The following is a 27,989-nucleotide window of genomic DNA, read 5'->3' as shown; positions in this document are numbered from 1 at the left end:
ATGGCAAAAGACGGGGAGCTGAGGGGAGAGGGGTCCCCCATCTTCTTGGCTGCATCCACTCAGAATCGTGCATCTGGAGCAAAGTTTCCATCACATGGACCAGGGGATGGGGAAGGGAGGGGATCACATTGAGGCTCAAATGCCGCAGGCTCGTTCTTACTGAGATTTAGCAGGCTTTTCTAGAATAAATGCTTCTCCACTTGCTGTATGCCCTCAGAACAATTTCTAGAAACTTTCAATGGTTGGTTTTTAGTATTTTTCATCAGTTCAGTGTTTGTTTCACTGGGGAGGGGTGTCCACCAAGCTCCTCCTGCAGCCATTCTGGAGGTGATAGCTATTGCCATTTTAGCTGCTTAGGAGAGAAAAAGCTTATCCAGCTCACAGAGGAAGAGCCCGTCATTCTGCTTCCTCTTCCTCCCTAGTGGGGCCAGGGTCTTCTCTCCGCTCACCCCCTACTTACAATGGAGACCACCAACACCACGACCCAGGTCTCTGCCCCCTCTGCAGAGCAGCAGGGATAAGAGGGCAGAGGAAACCCTCGACCCTGGTCATGCAGAGGGCTTGGTGTTGGCCTGACCCAGAGGGCTCCCGGGGGAGTATGACTTCCGTGAGGCAGGCGGCCACTCCTGGGAAAGGGCGTAAAAGGCAGTGACCAGAAGGGACGCGAGTGTTGCTGGGTTTCTCCACACCTGGGCACAGGGCGAGGGAACGGGTCAGCTGGATCAGTGGCCCAAAGCCAGGGCCCCCTCCCGTATATAAATGACCCCTCAGTGATGCTCATGAATGGGCATTTTCCTCCCTCTCCTCTCTTTCCTCAAAAGACACTATCTTCCTCAGTCCAGCACTTTGAGATGAAATGGTTTATTTAATTCAGAGACCAAATGTAGAGATGGTACAAGCCAAGACCAGTGGGTCCATCTGATTCAGAACCAGGAAGTCTGTCCCGTGCTCCCAGCCTTTCTTGGTCCTAATCCTCTCCGAGGGCTCTTTGCTAGGTGTCCCCTCACTGCCCCAGGGATGCCACTGGCTCAGGGGACCGTGTTGTAGACCTTGTAGTTGTCCTGCTGGGTGATATGCAGCTTCCAGGGGAAGAGGTGCTTCTGGGAGGGGAGACCTTGGGCCCACTTCACCATGAGCCTCACATCCTCGTCTGATAGCAGCCGAACCAGATCACCCTCGGCATCCTGATAATTGAGGGCGATGTCCTCCCTCCGGAACTCCCTCCTGGGTGGGAGAGATCAGGGTTCAGGAAAGGTCCAGTGGCCTTAGGCCTAAGCGTGGGGGCAGGGAGAGGGGACGGAGGGAGTTTTAGGGCCGGGATCTAAAAATCAGAAGGGGTCAGAGCTGGACACCAGCCCTATCATCCGAGTGGTCCAACCTCCTACTATACAGATGGGGAAACTGAGATCTCGAGGGGAGAATGGGACTTTCACAACAAATTAGTGGCGCAGCTTGAAATGTCTTGTGCATAAATGTGCTGAAGACTTAAGAACTGTCATAGGGAAGAGGAGTGGGTTTTGCCGGGTGCAGAGTAGAGCAGAAAAAAGCCCCTGCGACAGCCCCTGTGTGTGGCTATGAACCTTTTAAGGATTGGAACCGTCTGACCTGGGGTGCAGGTAGATGGGCGAAAAGCCATCCAGTTTTCCATAGGTAATCTGATAAAATGGGTCAGAAGCCCTATCAGACTTGCAAACACCTTGATCTCCAAATCTCACTTCTAGAAAATCATCCTAAGGAAATAATCAGGCAAGTCACCAAATATGTGAATCCCAGCACTATTCACGGTAGTAAAAAAGTGGAAGATAACTTAAATGGCCAACAGAAGGGGATGGCTACGTTAGTTAAGGTGCATCCACAGAATGATGCTGTGTAGCCAATTAAATAATATTTAAGGGGGAGTGGGGTGCAGGTGGGGTGTGCGCTGAAGACATCTGAATGCATATCAGATAATGAGAGGAGGAAAATATGAGGGGATTTCACCTCTTTATATTTTCTGGGATTTCTGACATTCTTTTTAAAAAAATAGTGAATTGATATTGCTTTTACAGTCAGGAATATAACAATGTTATTTCCATTCTGTAAAATGACTGTTCATAACTCAACTGGATCTTGGGAGGTGGTGGTTCCCTGAGGGTGGAGGGTCCAAGTCCAAGGTTTTGAACCTAGAGAGACTTTAGCAAATCCAGGCCCACAAACTGTAAGCCCCTTTACCTCTCTGCAGCCCCCCACTCATCTCTAATGTGGACAGGCGATACCCACCCTTCAGGGCTGGGCTGTGGATAAAACAAGAAGGTGAAATAGATGCAAAACGCCCAGCCCCTGAATGCACTGTTTCCCCTTCTGTTCTCTCCTCCAGGGTGTCTGACGCCCCCAGTGCCTCCCACCCCAGCCCCTCACCTCATGAGCTCCAGCAAGTCCTTGAAGAGTGGGGTGCTCTTGAGGTCTTCCTCCACTGCAATGTCCCTAAGGGGACAAGGGGCAGGGGTGGGGAGGCAGCAGGCTGGAAGGGGGACAGGGGGATGAGGCTGGCCAGGTCACGGTGGACCTTGACATCCTGTGACAGACTTTTGGCTTATCTGGAGGGTGCTGGGAGCCCCTGCGGGCTTTTAAGTGTGTGTGTTTGGTGGGGGGACATGAGATCTGGTTTGGGTCTTAGAGCCCAGAGTGTGATATGGAGGTGGGGGAGGGGGGAGGGGCAGGGAGGCTGGACAGGCCCCTCCCTCCCAGCAGGGCCACTAACTTGATGGTGCTGATGGTGTCCTCATAGTAGTAGCAGCGTAGCCAGTTGGTGGGGTCATCCTCCTCCGGGAAGTCCTTGAGGATCTTCACAAAGGATACCGGGAAGATGCCTGTGGTTCCCCGGACAGTGCCCTGCGAGGGGGGAGGGGGAGAAGGCACTGCCCTGTCCGGTACCAGCAGAGGCAGCGGGGCCATGCCCCGGGGACCCGCCCCTTTATAATGACAGGACAGGCGGACGAGCTCTGGGTCCCCTTAGACAGAGGGAGGAGAAAAAGTGGGTAAGGTCACCAAGCTGTTCACCCCAAGGCATCCATTTTAGAACAAGTTAAGACCTGAATTTATCTGGAAAGCTGCTTTCACCTCATTCATTTATTCACTCAGTCATTCATTCAAAGGCTTCTTGAGTGCCAGCTACGGAACAGGCTCTGGGCACTCAGAAGAGATGAAAATCCCTGCCCTCCCTCCTGGAGCTTCCACTGTGATGGAGGGCGACAGACAATGCACAGGTAAACAGGTGAACCTCACGGGGACTCAGGTGGTGGTAGGCGTTCAGGAAGAAAATTGGGGGGGGGAGGGAGGAGGGAGGGGTGGGGCCCATTCACTCATTTGTCCACGGATTCCACCTGCTCTAGACCAGACAGCCAGAAATCTCCCTCCAGCCAGGCCTCTCTCCTAAACTCCATCCAAGACCCAGCCACTGCCTGTGCTTTGTCACCTGTTCTCTTAATCTTCGCAACACTATGGAAGACATATTGTTTCCGTCCCCTTTTACAGACATATAAACTGAGGCTGAAGTACTACCCTCGCTCTTCCCCTAACCCTCCCTTCCATCTGAGGCCAGAAGTCGGCCAGCATACTGACTCATAGAACTTTCTAGAAAACAAGAAGTCAACAAACATTTCCTGTTTCTGGAGAATGACCCAGCAATACTCCTCAGCTGTAACAGCTTGTAGACTGCCTGAGACAGAGCTCCGGGACTGGCGTAAAATCAAAACCGCCAAGTTGCGAGACCAACGGTTGGTCTACACTCCTCTCCAGACCCTGGATGCCAGGGACCCTCCCCTTCCCTCAATGGTTCCAGGACCCCCGGGGGCTGGCCCTGCCTCCTGTGCCATGACCTCCTTCACACCCCACCCCCCAGGAGCCCCGAGAAAAGAGAGTCTTTCATAACTATAGGACTTAATCCAAAAGGCTGGCACCGGGCCAGGGCCTCCCACCCGGTGACCCCCACCCCCCATCTCCCATCGTGCTATGAACCCTTGTATAGATCACGCTTGCCGCGTGCAGGGACAAAGCATGGCCAAGATGCCACACACCCAGGCTCCCTATGGGCCGAGCCCTGAGCAACTGCGCCTCCTTCAACCCTTCCCGGAGACCTGTGAAGAAACGGCCACTGTTAGTTATCTCCATTTATGGGAAAGGAAACCACAGGGTTGAGTAAGTTTCCCAAAGTTGCAAAGCTAGTTAAAAACAGAGCTAGGATGTCACGCCAGACTCTGGAGCTCAAGTCTCCCTCATCACCTTCACTCGCTCCCTGCGTGGTGAGTAACGTTACCCCAGATTACGGACAGTGCGTCTCAACTGGGCGTGATTCTGCCCCCCAGGGCCAGAGGTCTGGGGACACATTTGATTGTTGCAGCTGGAGGGGTGCTACTGGCATCTAGTGGATGGAGGCCAAGGACGCAGCTAGACACCCTGCAGTGCACAGGTCAGCCCCCCAACAGAGAACTGCCTGGCCCCAAATGCCAATAGTGAACAGGCTGAGATACCCTGTTATAGACCAAGAAATTCAACTCAGAAGGTTAACTGACTTGCTTAAAGAGACCGTTGGTTGGGGTCAGTACCAAAGGCAAGTGTAGGCTCAGAATCTGCTGCTGCAGCCACACACAACTGTATTTCCTCAGGCTTCCCCGATCCACCTGCCCAGATCTCCAGGACTATCTTTGGACAGCATCTCTTCCCTAGGGCCTTTGCAGATCCCTCCGTGTTCTCTGATCCCCTCACAGACTTGAAGTGACCTCACCTCCAACTTAACTTCCACCTCACCTCCAGCCTCACCTCCATCCTCACCTCCAACCTCACCTCCATCCTCACCTCCATCCTCACTTCCATCCTCACTTCCAATCTTACCTCCAGCCAGTCTTTATTGATCCGACTGAGAAGGAAGATCACATCTCCAACTTTGAAATTCAGCTCCAGTTTGCTGTTCCCAGTGAAGTCAAACAGGGCCTGGGGAGAAGGTGGAGTAAGGAGGGAGGGAGGAAACATTCACTGAGTTCCTACTAAAGTGCTTTACATACTTCAGTGTCCCATTTAACAGATGAGGAAACTGAGGCTCAGGGAGGATAAGTGACTTGTCTGAGGCCGCTCTATTTGTTAGCGGAGGAGCCAGGTTTAGAACCCATGTCCTCCTGACTCCAGAATGGTGCTTCTTCCAGGTCTGCCCGGGTAAGCATGAGAGGGAAGGGGCCAAACTCCGTGGACTGGGCAACTCCCCATCCCCCAGGCCTCACTGGGGACTCCAGTGCCCCCATAACCCCCAGGGCATTGACCACACTGGTTTTGAAATGCCCATTTCTAAGGGTGCATCCCTGGGGAGCTGTGAGCCCCTTGAGGACAGGGCCTGGTCTGAGTCATCTCTGAAGCTTCAGTCCCCAAGGCAGGGCTGACCCAGAAGAGCTTGCTGAATGTATGATGGATGGATGGATTCCCCTTTGCCTCTGTGTGCTCCTCACATGCCCTCCCCTCAGCTGGCTGGGAGTCCTCAGGTGTCCAAGGCCCCGGCTGTGGGTCCTTCCACCCCCCCCAATACCCAGCCCCATCCTGGGCACACAGCGGGCGCCAGCAGGACGGACTCAGTGGCTGAAGGGTGGAGCGAGGTTGCTGCCCAGTGGTGAGGTACCTCTGCTCGTGGAGCTGCCATACGGTCAAAGCCGGCGCCTTGTGGGGAGGCGCTCTTTCTGTGGAGAGAGAAGAGGGGCTTGTCACCTTTCCTGCTTCTGTGCCCGGAGGAGACCCTCAGCAGAGGCAGGAAAGGTAGGGGAGGGAGAGGGTGTTAAAGATGCAGCTACAATTGCTCCTCTGGACCAGCACACTCCCCACAGCTTTCACCGCCCTGGAGGAGGGATTGCATCCCCCTCTGTGGACCAGGAGGCATAGGCTCAGATATACATTTGCTTAGTGCCATAGCTTGCCAACCCTTTCACATTACTCCCACACTCAACCCCTAATTTTCCAGCTGAGGAAATGGGCTTCAAGAAGTGCTGAGCTCCACTCCAGGACACAGGGCTGCTGTGGGGCACAGCTGGAATTCAGAGCACACCTGCCTGGGTGCACAGGGGAGATGGCCAGGCACCACACGGAGAGGACACTCAGAGATACTGGCCAGAAGGAGGAGGGAGGAGTTGTGTGGGAGGGCGGGGCTCAGGAGCCCTGTCCTGGAATTCTTAGCAGCAGCAGCCAAAGCAGCAGCAGCAGCCTCTTGTTTGGAAGCCCAGCCCTATTTCGGTGGCTTGGATTTTTGAAGACTTTTTCCAGCTTAGGAGGGGCTGGAGGGAGCTGCGGGCCCTTTGGAATAAGGGAGTGAGCAGCAGCGCCCCCTGGGGGCCAGTGTGACACACCAGGAGCCACAGCCGGCCCCATGGAACTAAAACTAACCAGGGACAAGGCGTCCCAGGAGATCCTGGGAGGAGTGTTTGCAGACAGAACGATTCCTCCTCCCTTCCCCACTCCCTACTCTCCCCAGGCACCCAAAGCCCTCGGACCATCCCCAGTGGTTGCTGAGGCGCCAAGCTCTCCCCCATCAACGGCCCACCAGCCCCTGCCCTCCAGCCCTTACTGTCAAACACACTTTCTGTCCTCTAGGCACTACGCTTGATTTTCCAAGCTCACCTAACAAGCCAAACCACCCTGGAGTGCTTAGGTGTAGACCTGGTCTCTACTCCTTGCTTCTTTCAGGGAAAATAAGGGCCTTTGCAGCAGAGGCCTCTGGGACAGAGCGCCTGATTAGGAGCAAGCGGCCCAGGGCTCTAGGTGATGGGGGCGCAGGGACCGGTCACTTACACTTTCCGGGTGCGCGGGCGGAGCCGGCGGAGCGCCTGGGGCACCTGCTCCGCGTCATAGGACGACTGGTAGAAGAAGATCCGGACGTCCTCATCCATCAGCACCCAGATGGGCAGGCTGAGGAGGTGCTGCGTTTGGGGAGGGTGCAGGACAGGCGGGGTGGTCAGCAGAAAGCTCTCGACATCCCAGCCCAGCTGCCCCATCCCCGCCCCCCATGCTGCGCCCGCCTCTCTCCACTAACGGTTCTCTGCCTGATAACAAGTAAGACGTATTTTAAAATCTCAGTAGGCTGAGGGTAGCACGTCACAAGATTTGCCCCTGGGTTCAAGGTCAGGACGGGGCCAACTTGCTCGAGAACAGTTCATTTGGAAAAGACCCAAAGGCCTTCAGACACGACGGTAATGGTGACGACAGGTCACGTGACGTGGTGGTGACTGTCCTGGCACTGCACTGATGGCCCCACGGTGTGACCTCGCTCCACCTAACAGTAACCTGGGAGCGAGGGTCAGAAAGGTGAAGGGACCTGCCCAGGGCCACGCGGCCTAGCGAGTGACACCCAGAGCCATCTGCCACCAAGTCTCATCCCTTAGATCAAAACGAGACAATGGTGGGGGAAGTATTCCCCAGATAACCCAAATTAACAACAGTTAGTGGAATTACAGCCTAAAAAGATGTTTCCTGATACTTCATCTCATATCACAGTTGGGGAAACTGAGGCTCAGAGTGAGAAAGTGCCCGGGCCGTTGGGCAGAGCTAGGAAGTGGTGGGGTCGGGACTCTCAATCAGATGCTGGTTACACCCACCACAATGCAACGACCCTCAGGCTGTGAGGATGCAGAGCGCCCAGGACCTGCCAGGGTCATCCCCCCAAGCTGCCCACTGCACGGGTCCCCAGGAGCACTGTGATTGGCTTTGAGTGCTACAGCTCCAGAGGCACCCAGACCGCCTCAGAGAATTCCGTGGGGACAGCAGGTTGGGGAGGGGCCGGGAACTCCACTCCAGAGGAACTGGGAACGCAGAGCCTGGAAAAGACACGGTTGTCCTATAGGGAGGGCAGGGGGCCAGCCCAGAGATGGGTTCAAAGGCACAGAGAGAGAGAGCCAGGCGATGCCCGGGATAGAATTCCAGCTCTGCCACTCATCTGGGTGACCTGGAGCAAGGGTGTCTCTGTATGTTCATTAATACAATGGAGGTGATATTATTTCCCCCATGGAATTGTGTAAAGATTGAATAAGTGAATACGTGCAGAACACTTAGAACAGCATCGGGCATCTAGCAAGGGCCCTACCCAAGTCGGATATTATTATTGTTGCTGTTACTTTTATTACAATACAGCACAGTGGGTAAGAGCACAACCCTGGAGTCACAGAGATGTGGGTTCAAATCCCATCCTACCTACCTAACTGCTCTGTGACACTGAGTGAGTGACTCTACCTCTCTGTGCCTCTACTTCCTCACTTTAAAATAGGGATAAGAGTATTGAACTCATAGGTTATTGAGGGAATTAAATAAGCCTATTTATTTATCCAGTAAATGTATATCAAGAGCCTCCTTGTTGCCAGTCAGAGCTCTCCACATAGTTCTAGGCAACTGTCATTACCACGTGAGCCCTATTCTTCATGAGGACAGAGGTGAGACCGGTGGGTAGAAGTCACAGGGAGTCGGGCTTTTCTAACAGCTGTCCAACAATGGAAGAGCAGCCTGGGTCAGGGGAGAGTGGTAGTGAGCTCCCCGTCTCTGAATGTTTCAAGCCCAGGGTGAGGTTACCATAGCACTGATTGACCTCTGAGCTTCGAGGAACCCACTCAGACACAGACAGGCAGAGATGAGATCCTTCAGGCTGCTGGTTGCCAAGACCAGGCGTGGATGGAAGAGCTCCAGCTCCACAGCCCCTCCTCCCTCCTTCCAGCCCCGCTGGAGTAGAGTGGAGCCGCCAGCTGCCCAGAAGGAGCAGCTGTCACAGCGCCCCCTGGAGGGGAGATGCCTCCAGTACTGGAGCCCACGGGCTTTCCCACCCTACCCCTCCTCTGCCCAGAGCCCAGGATTCCTGCAGCCACTGGGGAGGGCAGACCGGCCACCTCCTCCCTCCCCCACCCCCTTTATACTCCTCCTGCCCCCTCATTCCACTAGGAGTCATGCTCTCTCACATTCTGGAAGCAGGTTCACAGTTTACAAAGCACCTTCCTGTCCTTTTCTCAATAGATCCCAACATCACTCCCCTCCTGTGAGACTGGAGAGCTGGGAGCACGGCTCCATTTCATAGGTGAGAAAACCAAGTCCTAGACAGAATGAGCAAACAGCCCTAAATCACCCACTCAGTGTCAGAGCAAAGACCAGAGCACTTAGCTCGGTGCTCTTTTCCCATAAGAGTAGAACAGGGAGGCCTCACTGTCTGTGAGGATGCCTCTGGGCTATGAAGAGGGCTTCTCTCCCCAGTTTCCTAAGGTTGCCATCAAGCCAAGGTTTGCATGCCTCTAGTGACAGGGTGCTCACTACCTCATGAGGAAAACTATCCCTCTCTTGCCCAGCTCTAATTGGTGGAAGGCCTTTCCTCACCAGCCTGGCTCTCTGCCTTTAAGATGTTCCTTCCTCTGTGCTCCCGTCTTCTAAGGAGGTAGACAGTTCACAGGTTGGGGAATACACAAGGGCATCCATCCAAGGCCCCTGGATGCAACGAAAATCCAGCCTGTGGCCTGTTCGTACAAAGGTGCTATGTGAGAAAGCCGGGGCCTTGGTCCGCCGTGCCCTTGTTATACAGACCGTATCCCTTTATGGTTTCATGACCCACCTGTCTGTATTCCCCCTGGACAGCGGGGACCCTGGGGCAGGCACTGGATCCTATTCTCCTCTGTACCAGGACACCCGGCACAGCCATTAGATTTGTCAGTTCAAAGTGTGGCTCTCTGAACTTTCTCCATTGCTCCTGTCCCATCCCCCGGAACCCTGAGAACACATCCTGTTTCTCTCCCTAGGCTTGGCCTTTAAGGATTGAAGATGGGGATCATCGGAGCAGGAGAGCCAGCCCTAGTTCCCAAAGCCATGCCCAGGGATGGTACCTGGGCCCCGCCCAGTCCTCAGCATCCTGGGGCCTCCCAGGGGCCACCTGGCCTGGCCCCTCTGTTACCTTCATATAGGCGTTGAGGGCAGGTATCCGCATCTCGGCGATCTCCTGTTTCACACCCATGTAGACTTTGGCTGAGGAAACACAAAGAACTGCCCTGGGAATCTGACCCAAGAGTGTGGTCTCTGGGCCTGGAGCTGCCCACCCGGGCCAGGAACCCTCCACACTGGCTCAGCGCTTTTCCCCCTCCTCTTCCCACGGCGCTGCGGTGGCCACCATCCAACGTGCGTTCTCTGAGTTGTACTATCACCAGCTGATATTTTTCTTGTTTTAATTGCTTATGTATTGGCTGTTCCTACACACACACACACACACACACAATTCTTCGCTCTGAGAGAACAGGATCTTTGCAACGCTCACAGCTGTATTCTCATCACCCTGCCTGCACATCCGTGTCACCTGAGAAGCATTTAAAATCTCCTTGCATAGGACTCACTTCAGAACAATTAAATCAGAATCTCTGGGAGTGGGACTCGGGCATCAGGATTCTTTAAATCTCAAGGTACTTCCAATATGCCACCAAGGTTAAGAACCATGGTGTAGAATCATGCCCAAATCAATAAATATTTGTGCAGTGGATGGGGGAATCATGCCTCACAAGCAAGGCAGAGTGTTTGTGGGGAAAGGGAAAGCGATGACGGCTGACCAAAGACAAATGTCCTCTCCAGGAGCCTCAGGTGGGGGTCCTGGGAGAACTGCCCACCCAGAGAGCCCCCCAGAAAGCGAATGTGAGACGGGTCTGCTTCCTGCTGCCCACTGCCTGTGAGACACACTGGCTGGTGTCTGGCGGTGTAAGGAGGGTAGCGTCTGAGGTCTGGGGTAGAGAGAGACGTTGGGGAATTAGTAGCAAGAAAAGGGCAGTTAAAATCACAGGCACGGGTCAGGTTGCCTAGGGGGGAGTGAGAAGACAAAACTGAGGATGACGGTACAGAGGATGCCCGCTTTCCAAGGAGCACCCGAGGAGGCAGATTCTCTACGGAGATGGAGGAGCAGCAGTGAGGTAGGAAGGGAGTTGGGAGATGCTGGCAGCACAGGAGTGTGGAAAGAGCTTCCTGGAGAAAAAGAGGGACAGGGAAGATGAGGCCTGAGCTGTACCCACAGATCAGAGTTAATGGGTCACGGGCCACTGTCCCGAGGGGAATTCAGTGCAGCAGAAAGAGCTGAAACCAGGCTATTGGGTTGAGCGGAGGATGGAAGATGAGAAGGTGAGACAGCAAGTGAAGATTTATCACCGAAGGAAGGAGAGATCTTTGAGGGCCCTCGGGGCTCAAGGAGGCTTGTGGCCAGAATGCCCACTTAGGGCACGTGTTTGTTTAAAGATGGAAGAGAACCGAGCCCTCCCATGGTGAAGCTTGGCAGAGAATCAGAAGATAAAGGAGAAGGTGAGTCTACAGGGAACGCATGGGACAAGGTGTCAGGGAGGAGAGGTCAGCCGAGAGCAAGAGGGACCCCTCCTCCCTGCTGCTCAGAGATGGGGAGGGGGCGGGGCGGGGCCAGGGAGTGGGCGAACCCCTGGGAGACAGTTTCCTCCCTGGGGCTGGATGCTGGACACTGGATGCAGGGAACCTCGGGCCCTGGCTGAGGCAGAGAGGAAAGCAAGCTGGAGGCAGGGTTTGGAGCTTGAGGAAGGGAAGGTCAGGAAGTAGTATCTTTGCTGTTTAGGGGAACGGTGCTTGGATGCAGCCTGCAGGGTGTGCAGGGCACAGCCAAGACCACTCCGTGTACCTGAAACCCCACTCTGATGGGGTTTTCTCCTGCTGGGCTCATGCAGGCTGGCCTTGAGAAGCCAGAGGTTTGGGCGTGTCCAAGGTGAGGACCGAGCAGGGGAGGAAGGTCAGGAGACAAGGGGTGAGGGGACTGTCCGAAAGCAGAGGTGCACACCCACAGCGTCCCAGCAGAGCAGGGAAGGAGGGGGAGCCACGGGGAACTGGGGAGTTAGAGGGCAGAGGGAGGGCTGGAAGATAAGCCTCTGTTTCACGTGGGAGACACGGGGATTCCTCTCTCGCAGAGGAGAGGCCCGGGCTGATGCGCTCCGAGGCTGGTGGTGGATAGCTGAAGCAGGGCGGCCGTAACGGTCATCGGAGAGCAGGAGGTCAAGGGCTATGAGCCCGGAGAGCTACAGGTGGCAGCCCGTGGCTGGCAGGAGGGGGGCCGTGGACTAAGTGAACGGTTTTCACTAAAATAGAACGGTTTGTGCTAAAATAGAAGCACCGAACAGCGCCCACAGAGCTGGGAGGAGAGGCTGGCGGGCGCCGCTCCATCCTGGGGCAGCCCGTTGGTGGCCTACCTGGGAGCGTGGGGAGGACGCAGGTGTAGGGGCTGGCCTTGCTCTCCGGCCCGAAGCGCTCCTCCAGCTTGCTCTGCAAGGCGTAGAACTGGCGGTAGCGGCGGTAGATGAGGTACTTAGACCCCCCTTTCGTCTTCACCTCGATGACAAAAACCTAAGGAGGAAAGAGGCCAGGAAGTGGGGCCTCGCAAGCCAGGGGGTGGGGCCTCGTAGGCCAGGGGGTGGGCCTTTGCAGCCCAGGGGGTGGGGCTTCGAAGACCAGGGGGTGGGGCATCGCAGGCCAGGGGGTGGGCCTTTGTAGACCAGGGGGTGGGGCTTCGAAGACCAGGGGGTGGGGCATCGCAGGCCAGGGCCAGAGCCGGGGAGAGGTCCACAGGTCCTAGGGTTAGAGCAGAATTTCTCGACTTGGTATCACATGTGAGGCCAGGTAATTCTTTGTCGTGGGGACTGGCCGGTGCACCGCACTGCGTGAAGCAGCAACCCCGGACTCCAGGCAGTAGACGCTCTGCCCCAGGCTGTGATAATCAAACCTGTCTCAAGATATTTACTGCCAAGCGTCCCTTGGAGGGCAGACTCGCCCTGTTGAGAAGCCCTGGGATAGAGGTGAAGAGAGGAGAGCGCTGGAGGCTCAGAGGTCAGGGGGTGAAGGTCCAGGGGTCTCTCTTACAAAGTGGCTGGTGAAGCCTTTCTTCTCCTCGATGTCGGCGATGTTGGCTGAGGTGGCAATGTCGTCAGGAAGCTGGTCGAAGTCGCTGAGGGAGGCGGGAGGAGGAGAAATCCTGGTTATCACCCTGCTGTGTTGGGTGGCCCCTGGGGGTGAGGCCCTGTGCAAAGTGAACCCGTGTACCCGCATTCCCCCATTCAACACCCCTCCTGTGCCAGGCAGCGACACAGACCAGACCTTGACAGTGAAGGCATTTGGAATCGGAGCCATATATCAGCAGCCATAGTAGAGTCTAGCAAATCGCTTTGGGGCTGCGTTATTCATCCGGAAACAGGGAATCAAGTACCCCTGCCTATCAGACCCTGTTCTAGGCCCTGGATCACAGGGGTAAACAAAGTCAACACACACCTCCCAGAGAGAATGGCTCATTATACCCAGGTTGGGAAAATCCTCACAGAGGAGGTGACATTAGAGCCAGGTCTAGAAGGCTGAATAAGAGTCCACCAGGTAGGACCGGGGAGGGGGAAGGGCCTTCCAGGCAGAAGGAACAGCACATGCTAAGGGTCTGAGGCCCAAGGAGTGGTTCCAGGTCTAGTGTGGCTGGAGTCTGGTGTGATCAGAGACTGAATAGGAGGATGAGGCCAGGTTGAGGAGGGTCTCCAGTGCTGAGCTAAGGAGTTTTATAGGCAACAGGGAGCCATGTAAAGCTTCAGAAGAGAGTGAAAACACAATAGGACCCTGGCTTTAGGAGGCCAACTGGGGTAGCTGCATGGAGAGGAAAAGGAGGGCCGAGACTGAAGGGACAGAGCACCACTGGGACGCCCTGAAGTGGTCTAGCTGAGAGATGATGTGGCCCTGAGCCAGACAGTGGGGACAGGAGGAGAGGACAGACACAAGGGACACCACCCTTGGCAGACACTGTTCCATTTTTGTGTCCCCTGCTTCTTCCTGCTAATCAAGCTCCAATTTTTTTCAGGGTGGCAATGCCTAGCCCCAAGGTGATAGATCACTACTGGTCTGAGCCAAACATGCTAATCCCGTTGCTGTTTCCCAGACCCCCTTGCAGCTAGGAGCAGCCATATGAGCAGTTCTGGCCAATGAAACCTAAGAGGAAACCTAGAGCCTGTAGGAGCCTCTAGGAGAGTGTTTGCTTCAAGATCCAGAGGATTGGACAAGGCTAGCATGGTCTCCTCCCCTTTCCCCCTCTGCCTGCCTGGAAAGCAGGTGAGACATCTGGACCTGCAGCAGCTACATTGCATCCCTGAGGCAAAAACATGAGACTGATCACAGGAATCTCTGGAACGCTGGTACTGAAGTCACTGAGCTGCAGAACCAGCTGTGGCCTACGTCTGGACTTCTCATTATGTGAAAACATAAACCCCTGTTTGTTTCAGCCACTATCAGTTCCTCTGTTCTCTGCAGCCTTTTGCATATCCGACAGACACACTACTACTTTGTGAGTCATTCCAGAGTTACAACCAGCAGGGTTTGGAGACCGTTTGGATGTGGAGGTGAAAGAAAGGGCAGTGTCAGGAGTGACACCCACATGTCACCCATATTCTGACCAGGATGGGTGGGAGGGGGGGAGCCTGGTTGATGGGCTCAGTTTGGGGTATGCTAATCTGAGAGGTCCCTTGGGCACACAGGTCGAGGTCTGGCAAAAGGTGGTGTGTGGCTCTGGAGTTCAGCGGGGGTGGGGCTGGGGGCTTCTCCACTGGAGCGGGAGTGGTAAAAACCATCTGCCCTGTGACTGGTGGTTAAGACCCCCAGGGAAGAGCAATCACTGAGCAGAGGAGGGGGCTGAGAGGGACAGATGGAGGAAGAGAAAAGGGACCGCCAAGGAGATGGAGAAGGAACAGCTAGGTGTCGCTGAGTCCAGCCGCTTGTGGACAGATGAGGAAATAAGAAGCAATCAGCAATCCTGTTCCTGTTGCGGCGATTGGGAAACAGAATGGGAGTTGGGGGCAGGGCTGCCCTGTCCGAGCCTCAGAGCTGGCTGGGACCTCAGTCGATATTGGTTTCAAAGTCTACACACCCAGTCCCGGCCCTTGCTGGTCCCCACGTGACCTGGGCTGCTTGGGATCTCAGGCTACCTCAGGACTCTGGAGGCTGGCGGGGAGGTGACTCAGGGTGGCAGAGGGCGGGAAGAGGAAATCCCCAGCACTCCCAGAGCAATTTGGTGGCGGCTGGCAACCTCCCCACTCACTTTCCACACACGGTCCTGTGGTAACACCCATGGGAGAAGCTTCCTCCTCCACTTTCTCCCCTGAGACTGTGCATTTCCTGGGTATTTCACCTGCAATAGGATGGGAGTGGGGCAGGAAGAAACCCGAGAGGTAGAAATGGCCCTTTGCGGGGAATCAGGAGGGTTGGGTAATAGTAACTACAGCTAACGATTTCCTGAGCACACCGACCACCAGGTGCCCTTCTAAGACAGCATCACCTTTTTCCAGACAAGGAAACCGGGGCACAGAGAGGTTAACGAACTTGCCCAAGTAAGTAAAGAAGCTGGAATTTGGCTCCAGAATTTTGGTCCCAAACACTGCTGCACTGGCCCTGGTCTGAAAGCTCCCAGCAGCTTGTTGTGTGAACTCAGATAAACCCCAGCCCCTCCCAGCCTCAGTCACCCCATCCAAAATAATAATAATAACACTGTTAGAACCTACTGTAGCTCAGACCCTGTTCTAAGAACATTAGGACATGGCCTCTGCCTTCCTGGGTCTCATAGTTGAGTGGAGGAGCTGGACAAATAATTACATAATTTCAGTGGTCCTAGAAGCTGTGAAGGAAATGCCCATGATGTTTCGAGCTGCAGCAGGGGCCTGGCCATTATTATATTCCCTCAACGAATTGGTAGTAGTGGGCAAAAAAGCTTGGCAAGCAGACAATTCTAAGATGAGGGTGACGTTTATCAGAGAGAGAGAAGCAGGTGTCCTGTGTATGTAGGAGGGCAAGGTGCGCTCAGATCGAGGATGGTCAGGGAGGGCTTCCCAGAAGAAGTGGCACCAGGTCAGGGGGAGAAGTAAAGAGGACCTGGCCCCAGGATGACAGGCAAGGGAAAGAGCGAGTGCAAAGACCCCAGCCATGCAAGAGGAAGCAAGTTATGAGGAACGAAGCCAGCGAGACAGGCAGGGCCTGCTCATGAAGGGCCCTTGAGCCTCACCCTTTGGTGGTGGGGCAAGGAAGGGGTTACATCGGGAGACCTGTGTGTCATGGGGTGAGAGAGCACAGGTGAAAGATGAAGACCTGAATTCCCGCTCTGCCGTCACCAAGGTCAGCAGGCTTGGGGAGACTCCTCTCTGCACTCTGGCCTCTCCCCGACTCCAAAATGGGGACCGTGGAAGTATTTACATCCCTGGAGGGTTCAGAGGTCACATCTGTAACAAGCACAGCTGGAGAATCCCCACGAGAGCAGGGACCCTGCTCACTGCTACATCCCCAGGGCTCAGAACAGCCCCGGCACATAGTAGGTGCTCAGGGAGACGCAAGGCCACTCCCTGTGTCTGTCTTTCAGCAAGTCCGCTTTGGGCCACATGGAAATAGCCTGGCTGCCAGGGGGTTCGGTGCGGGGAGCTGAGCCTGGCAGTTGCTGCATCAGGGCGACACCAGGGGTGCAACAAACCCAGCTGCAAGTCCCACTAGAATAGCGGCCCCCTAGACACCTCAGCCGGGACCCCTCTGAGCTGAAGTCAACTCAGGGCCCCTAGATTCATATCGTTCATGAGAAGTCCATTTTGGGGGCCTGCACGGGGAGGGCTGAGTAAGGGGTGGAAAGACCCTGAGGCGGCAACTAGTTCAGGTTTTGTGCTGCCTGCACACAGCAGGTGCTCAAAACATGTCTGTGGGAAGCAAACTCCCTCCCCCCATGGCAGTCCTTTCCATCTTTAGACGTCTTGGGTCTTAGAAAGTCCTGCTGCCAGAAATCTACTGGCCTCCCATCACATCCTCCGCTTCGGCCTCAAGCATCAGGGACTCACTTTCAAACAGGCATCCAGGTGCAGGGAGGCTGAGAGACCCCGGGGCCTGGCTCTACAGCCCCATGAAGGAGGGGAGCAGGGAGCCTTTCCTCCGTGGAGGGCCAAGGACATCTGCAAAGGGACGGGGAGTGGGAGGGAGGGGACACACTGTCCGGCTGGCCAGCTCTGGGCATCCTCTCTCTGACCCACATGCTCTGAGAAATAGGAAGTGCCACCAGCCTCAAACAGCAGCTGTTTTCCGAAGGTTTGGGTTTGCGTGCCAGGCCCAGTCTCCAGTGAGGACTCGTGGGCTGGAAGGGCTGGGATCTGGCGGGAGAACCTCACCCCAGCCCCGAGCACCACCCTCTGTGGCTCTCAAAGGCCATTCTTGAACCACCCTCCAAGCATTTGCTTCTGCTGCCCCTCCCGCCATACACACAAGCCTTCCTTCTGACATTCTCGACCTGCGGGAATTCCATCCTGGGTTCCACTTCTAGCCACAGACACCACCACACACGCCCTCTGCTGCCCACTTCCGCTTCCCAGACCAGCCTGACCCATCTCCAGTGACCCTCGGAGCCACCTCTACACTGTTACCACACTCTTTTTCTGATGTCACCTGCCGTTCCAATCCAGGAGGGCAGGAGCCAAGCCCTGTGTCCTGAGGTCCCCCCAGAGCTCGGAGCACAGGCCTGGCTACTGAGGAAACATTCAGAAAGTGCCTCCTGAGAAACGAGGCGAGGCCCTGACAAGGCTGTGCTCTGAGCCCCAGCCTTGCCATTCATTCCATGTGACCCCGAGTAAGTACTTTATTCTCCTTGGGGCTCAGTTTTCTCACCCATACAGTGACAGGATTGGACCAGAAGGCTCTAAGGACATTTTCCAGCTCAGTGGTCCATTCATTCCTTTATTCCTTCATTCATTCACTCACCAGCATTTACTGAGCACTTAGTCTGTGCTGGCATTGTTCAAATCCTGGGGATATAGCAGTGATCAAAAGAGATAAATACCCTATGGAACTTGCTTCTAATTGGGGAGCCAGTGATAAAGAAAACCAACGAGTGAGTATAGACTATTATGCCTGTAATGTAAGGACTACACAGGAAAAGGAAACAGGGCAAGTGTTCAGAGGGGGCTATCAAGGAAAGCTTCTCGGAGGAGGTGATATTTGAGATAAGCCCTGGAAAAGAGCCAGATTCTATGCCTCTGTCTGAACAGAAAATGAAAAGCCATTACTGAACAGTGTGGAGCAGCAAGGCCCAGCCTGGGCCCCAGGACACCTGAGTTCCCGTCCAGACTCTACCACCCACTCCTGCGTGACCCTGGGAAAGTCACTCCCCCTCTCTGAGCCTCAGTGTCTTCATCCGTGCCTGAGGGAGGTGAGCCATGACTTGGAGTTTCCTTAAAACAGTTCTCAGAGTCTGCATTTCTGAGTATTTGGGTTCTGACTCAACTCCAGCCTCTCAACTTTCGACGTTGATAAGGGGCTGCAGGAGGGCAGGCCTCCATCCCCCAAAGCCTGCCAGGAAGAGTGAGGAGCCCCCGGGAGGGCAGCGCCCCTGCACTCACCTCTCAGCCCGCAGCTGCTGGGCCACAGCCATGGCTGTCAGTGGTCCAGGGGCGGGGGTGGCGGAGGTTCTCTCCCAGCCAGGCCCAGGCTGAGTTTGCCCCTCACTTCCCTCCAGCCACCTTGCGTCTCGGCTGTGGTCCCAGGAGTCCTCAGGAGCCGCCTTTAGGGAGGCCCCAGCCTGGCTTCTATCAACTCTAGAAGAGGCTCCTCCCCCAGGCCCTCTGGGGCTGGCCCGTGGCCCACACTTCCTCTTCCCCACCTCCCAGCTCTACCACAAGTGGGGAAGTGCGCACCCGCTGATGCTGGGTATGCAGGAGTGCACTGATATGGAGGGTGTCGGGGACTTCCTCGATGTCAGTTCTTGGGGCCAGGCCTCAGTTGGGCATCAGAGACCCCCTCTCCATCAGAGATCGAGTCCCAGTGCTGGCTCAGCCACCATGGGGACTTATAACCTTGGGGAGTCACTTCACATCCACTGACTCATCAAATCCAACCTGCACCCCTTCACTGTTGAGACTTTACCCAACCTATTCTCTAGGCCTGGAGTGCTGACCTCCACCTTGCCTGCCTTCCCAAAGGCCCAGCTCAGAAGCCACTTCCTCCAGGAAGCCTCCCTGGTTCCCTCAACGAAGTTAGTGCTCACAGGTGCTTGTGTCATATTAGAGTGTGAAGGTTGGTTTATGCTTCCGTCTTCCCCTTTTCCTGGAGCTCTGGGCTGTACTTTCCTCATCCCTAGCTCCCCGGGCCTACATGGGCCTGCCATAGCCAATCCTCTCTACAGGGCTGCCATCCAGAGTGAGCTTCACAGTACAAACCTGATCACACCATTCCCTGCTTAAACTTTAACTGCTTCACCCTGCACTTAGGAGAAAGTCCAAACTTCTAGTCCTGTCTGCCGCCAAAGTTCTGAACACCCTACTGGCTTCCCCAGCCCCCTCTCCCGGGCTGTTTCCTTCCCACACTGGCCTCTAGTCCATTTCTAGAATGTTCCAAGATGTCTTCTCCTCTGGGCCTTTGTGCATGCTGTTCCCCTGCTAGAATGCTCTTCCCTGTCTCATTTAGGGCTCGACTTGGAAGTCACCTCTTTAGGGAGACCTTTCCTGAACCCTCACCCTAAATATGCAACACTCTCTGATATATTCTCTCCCAGATCCCTGTACTTTTGCTTTAGAGCATTTGGAACTATTGTAACTTCATATTTGTTTGTGTATTTATATGTTTGACCACTGTCTTCCCAGCTAGCGCAGTGCCTAGCACATTGCAAGTGCTTACCCAATATTCAGGAAATGAACACAATGCTTCTAGTTGGTGATTCTGTGGCCCCTCTAACATGTCTGGCTATTGGATTCCGAGGGAGCTCACCCTAGAAGTTCACAGCCACACCCAGGAACCCCCAACTGGTCACATACACACACACACACACACACAATCATATTTACATTCGTATAAACTCATGCATCACAGATGCAAAGTAGAAAGGCAGCAGGAAGAGGATATAGATGATGGGGAAACCGTGCCTTGTGCAATCACAGAATGGGCCCTTCTGACTCCCTCTGCCCCAAACCCATGCTGAATTAAGACCCCCCAGGACTGGGACAGGGTTCTGTGGGTTCAAAGCCGGCTGGGTGGAGCCTGGAACCAGGATTTCCCACTGCAGTTCCTTTGTTATTTCCCAGACACAGGGACTGGTAATACGAGCCATTCTCAGGATCCCAAGGGCTGTCTGGCTCCAAGAATGCAGGGCAGCTGGGAGTCTCAAACCCTTCCTCTGAACCTCATCCCGCTCTACCTAGCCGCCCCAAGGGAACTTCTGCCCCAAATAGAGTTCAGGGTGGAGGCAGAGTCCCCAGGAGGAATTATGCTCTGGGCCCAGTACTACAGTCCTGACCCAGTGAGGATCTCCCTCCCTCTCTTCAGGGCCAAGGGCTCTTCTGAAACCAAGATCCTTTATGGACTCCTTGGGAGGCAGGGACTGCTTTGGAGAAGGACAGAAGAGAAGACAAGAAAGGAGAAAAATGGAGAGAGATACCCAATCAATAACTATTTACCAAGAAAGGCATTTAGAATATAGATATAAACTAACATCGCAGGGTGAACACAAGTTGAAGTTTCCCATCCTACTCCAGGCATATAAAAACTGCTAGATAATATATTTTTAAGTATTTTAAACATAGAGAGTCCAGCTCAAAAGCGAGAAAGTGTAATTTTCAGATTTTAAGAGAGGGGAGACCTATACCAGTGAGAGGCACGCCACACCCAATGGGAAAACCAAGGGTGGAAATGGGTTCATAAGGCTGAGATTTTAATGCCTAATCTGGGACTAGGTCCAGGCTATAGGTCCTGCTCTGTTGGCAGGAAGTCAAATCTGCGCTCCCAGTGTGAAACCGAGTGTCAGAACCGATTAAAGGAATAGAACGTCTCAGCTATCAGCCTGGGGTCACTGCAGGAATTGAGATACTCTCCCAGGCCATGGGTGGAATGAGAGAGACATACACCAGAGCAGAGCCTCAAGCCTGAAACGTGCACTGATCTAAGATCTAAGCTGCCCACACGGTATAGAATTCCCAAGCTGAAGCATTACATCAAAATACTTTGGAGGGGCTTCCCTGGTGGCGCAGTGGTTAAGAATCTGCCTGCCAATGCAGGGGACACGGGTTCGAGCCCTGGTCTGGGAAGATCCCACATGCCACGGAGCAACTGAGCCCGTGAGCCACAACTGCTGAGCCTGCGCGTCTGGAGCCTGTGCTCCACAACAAGAGAGGCCGCGACAGTGAGAGGCCCGTGCACCGCGATGAAGAGTGGCCCCCGCTCGCCGCAACTGGAGAAAGCTCTCGCACAGAAATGAAGACCCAACACAGCCATAAATAAATAAATAAATTTATTTTTTAAAAAAAACAAAAACTTTGGAGTCCGTGAGCCTGCAGAGCAATAACAAAACTGCCCTGTGGGCTCACAGACCAAAATTACAAATTGTGGAAAGAACCTCTCCACTATGAAAGATAGCTTATAGACCGAACGTACAGAAGAATTCACACCCAAAGAGCTAGAAATAATACAAACAATGACTCCGAGCCAGTCACTGGTGTCTCAGCGTTCTGCTCATCTGGAGGATGAAACAACTAAATGAGCAGTAACAGGACAGGGTTACTTGTGAAGGATGTGGCCATTGTCTGTGAGTTCCAAGAGGTGCAAGCACTGAGCCGTGGCTGGGGACCAGGAGGACATTGGCCTAGAGTTGGTCAGGAAAGACAGGAAGTGACAACAATTTTAGCCAGAAAGTTTGATCCAGCACTGGCATGTGGTTGTGTGTATCATCATATGTGTATACTTAAAAACACATATTGTATATAAACGTGTTTATAAACACACACGAGTCTGTGTAGACAAGTGTGTGTTTGTGCTGTGTCTATCCAAGCATGCGATGTGTGGAGTAGTGACATTGTGAGTCTGAGGATATATTTATTTATTTACTAAAAAAATTTTTATTGCGGTTGATTTACAATGTTGTGTTAGTTTCTGGTATACAGCAAAGTGATTCCATTTTATATATATACATATATATTCTTTTTCAGATTCCTTTCCATTATAGGCTATTACAAGGTACTGAATATAGTTCCCTGTGCTATACAGTAGGACCTTGTTGTTTATCTATTTTATATATAGTAGTGCATATATGTTAATCCCAAGCTCCTAATTTACCCTCCCCTTCCCCTTTGGTAACCATAAGTTTGTCTTCTGTGTCTGTGAGTCTATTTCTGTTTTGGAAATAAGTTCATTTGTACCATTTTTTTAGAGTCCACATATAAGTGATATCATATGATATTTGTCTTTCTTTGCCTGACTTACTTCACTTAGCATGATAATCTCTAGGTCCATCCATATTGCTGCAAATGGCATTATTTCATGCTTTTTATGGCTTAGTAATATTCCATTGTGTATATATCCCACATCTTCATTATCCGTTCATCTGTCGATGGACATTTAGGTTGCTGCCATGTCTTGGCTATTGTAAATAGTGCTGCTATGAACACTGGGGTGCATGTATCTTTTCAAGTTAGAGTTTCCATCTTTTCCGGATATATGCCCAGGAGTGGGATTGCTGGATCATATGGTAACTCTATTTTCAGTCATTTAGGGAACCTCCATACTGTCCTCCATAGTGGCTGCAGAGAGGATATATTTAAATGCTGGAATCTAAGTGGGCACAAAATGACCATAAACATGAATACATTTACAGCATGTGAACCTGGGTGAGCTAATATGTCCTTTTTCATCCTTTCTTTACTCATCTGTAAAATAGGCTTACCGAATGGGGTTGTAGTAATAATTAACAAGAAAAAATGTGTGAAAAGTACCTAGATGTGGGAATTGCTCAATCTTATTCAAAGTTTTCAATGTGTACGTGTGTGTGTGTATGTGTACGTGTGTGTGTGTGTATGTGTGTGTAGGGTAGGACAAGCCCTCAAATTCACCTTCCCAGGTTTCTCAAGGTCTTCCCTCCCCATCCCCGGCCCCCTCCACCCCCAGAAGCCTCCCGTGGCCCTGACTCAGCCACTGGGCAGCTGCCTCTGCCTCGGCGGGTGGGGGGCGGGGACAAGGATGTCCGGGGAAGGGCCAGGGGCCTGCGGTGGGCCAGCTCTTTCCCTCCCCAACTCCTTCTCTCCCTTTCTTCTGTCCCTGCCCGTGGGTCTGCTGAATATGGGTATTTTCCCTGGCTCCTCACATACAGAACACTGCTGCTAATTTTTTTTTTTTTTTTTTTAATTTATGGCTGTGTTGGGTCTTCATTTCTGTGCGAGGGCTTTCTCTAGCTGTGGCAAGTGGGGGCCACTCTTCATCGCGGTGCGCGGGCCTCTCACTATCGCAGCCTCTCTTGTTGCGGAGCACAGGCTCCAGACGCGCAGGCTCAGCAGTTGTGGCTCACGGGCCTAGTCGCTCCGCGGCATGTGGGATCTTCCCAGACCAGGGCTCGAACCCATGTCCCCTGCATTGGCAGGCAGATTCTCAACCACTGCGCCACCAGGGAAGCCCACACTGCTGCTAATTTTATGCCCGAGCTCTGACACTGTGTAATTTGAGGCCAGACATCGTCAGCAGCGGGCTCCGGCCCTGCTGCTGCTGCGGTTCCCGTGTCCCTCCACCCCTACCGTTAGTCTTCTGCTGCTCCTACTGCTGTAGGGGGAGAACGAGGCAGAGGAATAGCCAGGAAGGGGAGCCAAACCCTTCACACATTCCAGCAAGCACATCTGTATCCAGCCTTTCTGGGTAGATACAAAGAAGTGACCTGAAGTGACCTCCTGCATCTCGAGAACTGACTTGTGATAACCTCCCCCTCCCCCTCCCACTCCCCCCGCCACAGCCTGTGAGTAAAACTCACACACAAGTCATCCAGCTGTCCAAATTGGTACCTCCCGGTCCAGGCAGCAAAGCTCACATATTTTATTCACAGAAGCATGCACGCCGGCCCTCCCTTCCCGCCAGGTTACTTTGAAGGTACACCCAAACCTAACAGCTCAGAGGTTTGAAGCAGACAATCAGGAGGAAGAAGACTGCTAGGGGCAGTCGGAAGCAAATGACAGTAAAGTGACATTTTGACAGTGGCAGAGAGGATGGAATATGAAAAATAAATAGGCTCAAGGACCAAATGCCGGGGGCCACCCAGAGAAGGGGCATCGCTGCATTATGAAGGTTTACTAATGTCCATTCATAACCACGTCTCCAAGGAAAGTTTCAATACACTCAGAACATACCTGAGGGATTGCCAGAGCCTGAATGAGGGCTGGATCTAAATGTCACAAAATGCACAGCCTTTTTCAAACCTTACTCATTCGGGTGCTGTGGGTATGCAAGATAAAATGAGGAAACCTACCTCTGAGTAGCCGTTTGTCAGGGCTAAGAGCTCCAGCTGCAGGAAAGGGAGCATGGTAATGGTCAGGGGCTGGGGAGGAGGTAAGCAGCTTCTGCAGGACCAGGAGATGCTCCCAGAAGCTCATCATGGGAACTCAGTAACTGCCTGCTGCCTGAATCAGTGACTCTCCTGGGGAAGAGAAGAAAAACCTCAGATCAGACTGAACAAGATTCCTGGGGATCCCTCATGCCCTGAATTCCCCAACCCTGACCCACATGTGTCTCTTTATAGTTTATGAGGGGAGCTTCACTGGACCTCCTCCCTGAGTCATAAAGAGCCACCCTGGCAGGCCCTCAAGAGCAGTATTTGAAGACAGAGAGTGTGTGGGTGAGGCCAATTAAACAGCAAGCTCCCTGAAGGCAGGGTGCCCTGCCCTCCTCTGTGACGCACCAGCAGCAGAGCTGGGTCTGGAACTCAGGTGCCCTGGCTCTGGCACACACGAGCTCTGTGACCTCTCTGACCATCAGTTTCCTTGTTCATTTTTCTAAATGGAGATAATATTTGCTTCATAGGATTATTGCCTTATTCATTTGTTCAAAATGTAGTGAGCACCTTCTACATCCCAGACACCTACTGTGTGCTAAGTTCCATTGTTCTTGTGATACATACCTTCTGGAAGTGTGTTAGGTAAGGTGGTGAACGCCAAGTACTCAGTACAATGCCTGGCCCGTGGAAGGTGGGCAGTAAATCATTGATGATGTTATTATTGATGATCATTTCCTTAGTATGTCTTGGTCCCTTCTTGGTCTATCTCTCCCTGCACACCTTACCCTCCTCTGACTTAAAACTTATCACATCAAATTCTATTTTTTCCCCATATATGTCATCCACTATCACTGCACTTGAGTTGTGGAAACGGCTCTACACCTAATCAAAATATTTACGGAAATAGACCACCAGGGGGCGCTGCGACCGAGAAGCCCAGTTCCCACTCTGCAGCGCTACCTAGAGGAAGAATGTCGTAAACCGCAAGAGAAGGACCGGTCCGACCAGAGGGTCAAACGTGTGAGATAGCCTGGCAGAGCGCTGCCTGCTGGATCTCACAGCCCTCACCAGACGGCCTCATCAGTCAGAATCTGAGCAGGATTCATGAGAAGATGCTCCCTGAGGCTTAAGGATCCTGAATCTCCTCTCCTTTGATCGTAAGTATGATAACGGCCAAGACGCTCTGAGTTTACTGTTTAACCCTCCACCATAAAATTGCAGGAGTGGGGCTTCCCTGGTGGTGCAGTGGTTAAGAATCCGCCTGCCAATGCAGGGCACACCGGTTCGAGCCCTGGTCTGGGAGGATCCCGCGTGCCGCGAAGCGGCTAGGCCCGTGCACCACAGCTACTGAGCCTGCGCTCTAGAGCCTGTGAGCCACAACTACTGAGCCCACATGCCACAGCTACTGAAGCCTGTGCACCTAGAGCACGTGCTCTACAGCAAGAGAAGCCACGGCGGTGAGAAGCCCGTGCACCCAGTGAAGAGTGGCCCCCCGCTCGCCGCCACTAGAGAAAGCCCACGTGCAGCAACGAAGACCCCACACAGCTAAAAAAAAAATTGCAGTACAGGAAAAATTACAGGAGTATATGAGTTAGCACTTGCAAAGCCCTTCCAACAGCGTCTGGCTCATAGCCCAGCTCTGTACACGTTGGCTCTGATTATTGTTACTTAATCCTCACACCAACTCCCATAAAATAGGTCATATTTTTATCCCCACTCTGAAAATGAGGAAACCGAGGCTCTATGGGATTAGGAGACTGAACCAAAGTGACCTAGTGGGTGAGTGGCAAAGTAAGATTTTGACCTTAAATCTGACTGACTCCAAACCGACACTGTTAATAACTGTGCTCTACTGGCCCATTCATTCATTTATTCATTCCACAATCATTTAGCGTCCACTCTTCACAGGTAGAAAGGATACGGAGATGAATCCGGCACAGGTGCTGCCTTCAGGGAGCTCACACTCCTGTTGAAGTACACATGTAAATATGCATGCATGCATACACACGTGCACATGCACGCACATGCATGCATATGCACGGGCATGCATGCACCTGCACACACATGCACATACACAGACGTGTGTGCACACGCACACATGGAGACATACACACACACACGCATGCATGCATGCCCACACATTAACACGTGCATACAGAACAAAGCACAATATGGGGAGAAATCAGGAGATACACGTTAAGAATCCAGTTTCCCTGATTCCATGCCCAATGCTGTCTTCAGCCCCCAGGGGGTTGCAAACACAAATGTCTCCAGGGACCTGGCAGGTATCCTCAGTTTCTGATGGAGCCAGGGTGGAAAGGCAAGGGGGTGGGCAAGCTGTGGCTTAGGGTCTGCCTTCCATGCCATCACCTTCTGGCACAGAACTCCAAAAGACTCCAAGAATTCTAAATTTGAACCTGGGCTTCCAGCTTGCCATGAAGGTTTACTTGTCAAGGTAGAAGGGCAGAATTGTTTTATTTGCGGTTTGTTGGCCCGTTCTGCAGCTTTATGTATTTAGACACATGGTACCTGGGCCTCCATTTGTCCTACTGCTCCAGTGCCCGTAGTGTTGCGGTCAGTAAGTAGGACAGAGGGACTTGTAGGCCACAGTAATCCTCTGGATTTCATTCAAAGGGGAGAGAGAATCCATGAGAGTGTTTTAAAAAAAAGAGTGATGTAATCTGATTAACTTTTTAAAAAAATTTATTTATTTATGGCTGCATTGGGTCTTCGTTGCTGCGTACGGGCTCTCTCCAGCTGTGGCGAGCGGGGGCCACTCTTCCTTGCGGTGCAAGGGCCTCTCATTGCAGTGGCCTCATGGGCTCTAGGCACGCGGGCTTCAGTAGTTGTGGCACATGGGCTCAGGAGTTGTGGCTCGCAGGCTCAATAGTTGTAGCGCACGGGCTTAGTTGCTCCACGGCACGTGGTGTCTTCCCCGGATCAGGGTTCGAACCCGTGTCCCCTGCATTGGCAGGCGACTCCCAACCACTGCTCCACCAGGGAAGCCCTGATTAATGTTTAAAAGATCCCTTTGTCTGCTACTTGGACGGTGGCTCACAGGAGGTGGCCTTGGAAGTAAACAGACTATGTGCCCCCTTCTAACAGCATTGTTTTTAAGAATTGGCTTTATCGAGGTATAATTTACATACGATAAAACTCACCAACTTAAAGTGTAATTCAATGCGTTTTGACAATTATGTAACCACCACGTCACAATATAGGAGATTTCCATTATTCCTAAAAGGTCTCCTAAAAGATCATGCCCCTTTGCCATCAATCTCCTCCCTTCCCCACCCCAGGCCCCAGCAACCACTGATCTGTTTTCTATCATTCTATTTTGCCATTTCTCAAATTTCATACAAATGGAATTAATTATAGAGTATGTAGTCTTTTGTGTCTGGCTTTTTTCACATGGTATAATTCATCAGAGTTGGTGTGTACACATCAGTAATTTATTCTTTTTATCGCCAAGTAGCAGTCTATTGTACGAATATACCACAATTTGGTATCCATTCACAAGTTGACGGACATCAGTGCTGTTTCCAAGTTTGGGGTTATTTAAACAAAGCCGCTACAAACATTCACGTACAAAGGCTTGTGTGGACATGAGTTTTCATCTCTCTTGGGTAAATATCTAAGAGGGAGATGCTGGGTCATATGGTAGGTGCATATTTAACCTTCTAAGAAAACCATTTTA

General features: G+C 52.9%; 1 protein-coding gene across 2 annotated transcripts; it reads right to left on the bottom strand.

Moving 5' to 3' along the window:
* Nucleotides 1-864: 864 nt before the first annotated feature.
* On the bottom strand, nt 865-18,492 carry NCF4 (neutrophil cytosolic factor 4). Of its 2 annotated transcripts, XM_068560740.1 has the most exons (10): nt 18,399-18,492; nt 12,877-12,961; nt 12,210-12,363; nt 9,926-9,996; nt 6,802-6,929; nt 5,642-5,699; nt 4,870-4,968; nt 2,741-2,871; nt 2,398-2,463; nt 865-1,224 (listed from the first exon to the last, which is right to left on the bottom strand). In XM_068560740.1, exons 1-10 carry the CDS (start codon nt 18,428-18,430, stop codon nt 1,029-1,031), a joined length of 1,020 nt encoding a protein of 339 aa, XP_068416841.1. In that variant the 5' UTR covers nt 18,431-18,492; the 3' UTR covers nt 865-1,028. The 2 variants fall into 2 exon arrangements, with proteins under 2 accessions (XP_068416841.1, XP_068416842.1); XM_068560741.1 differs by lacking the exon at nt 2,398-2,463.
* Nucleotides 18,493-27,989: the final 9,497 nt, after the last annotated feature.

The sequence above is a fragment of the Eschrichtius robustus genome, chromosome 13, assembly GCF_028021215.1.
Source record: "Eschrichtius robustus isolate mEscRob2 chromosome 13, mEscRob2.pri, whole genome shotgun sequence".
Lineage (NCBI taxonomy): Eukaryota > Metazoa > Chordata > Mammalia > Artiodactyla > Eschrichtiidae > Eschrichtius > Eschrichtius robustus.
The sequence above is the reverse complement of the archived record's forward strand: the minus strand, read 5'-3'. Positions and strand labels throughout refer to the sequence as shown.

Bases quoted from the DNA above. Each gene is read 5' to 3' on its own strand.
- NCF4 (XM_068560740.1), bottom strand. From the start codon at position 18,430: ATGGCTGTGGCCCAGCAGCTGCGGGCTGAGAG. The intron at 4,969-5,641 runs GTACCTCACCAC...CCTTCTCCCCAG, and splicing joins TGGCAGCTCCACGAGCAGAG to GCCCTGTTTGACTTCACTGG. The intron at 1,225-2,397 runs GTGAGGGGCTGG...TCTCCCACCCAG, and splicing joins GACTTGCTGGAGCTCATGAG to GAGGGAGTTCCGGAGGGAGG.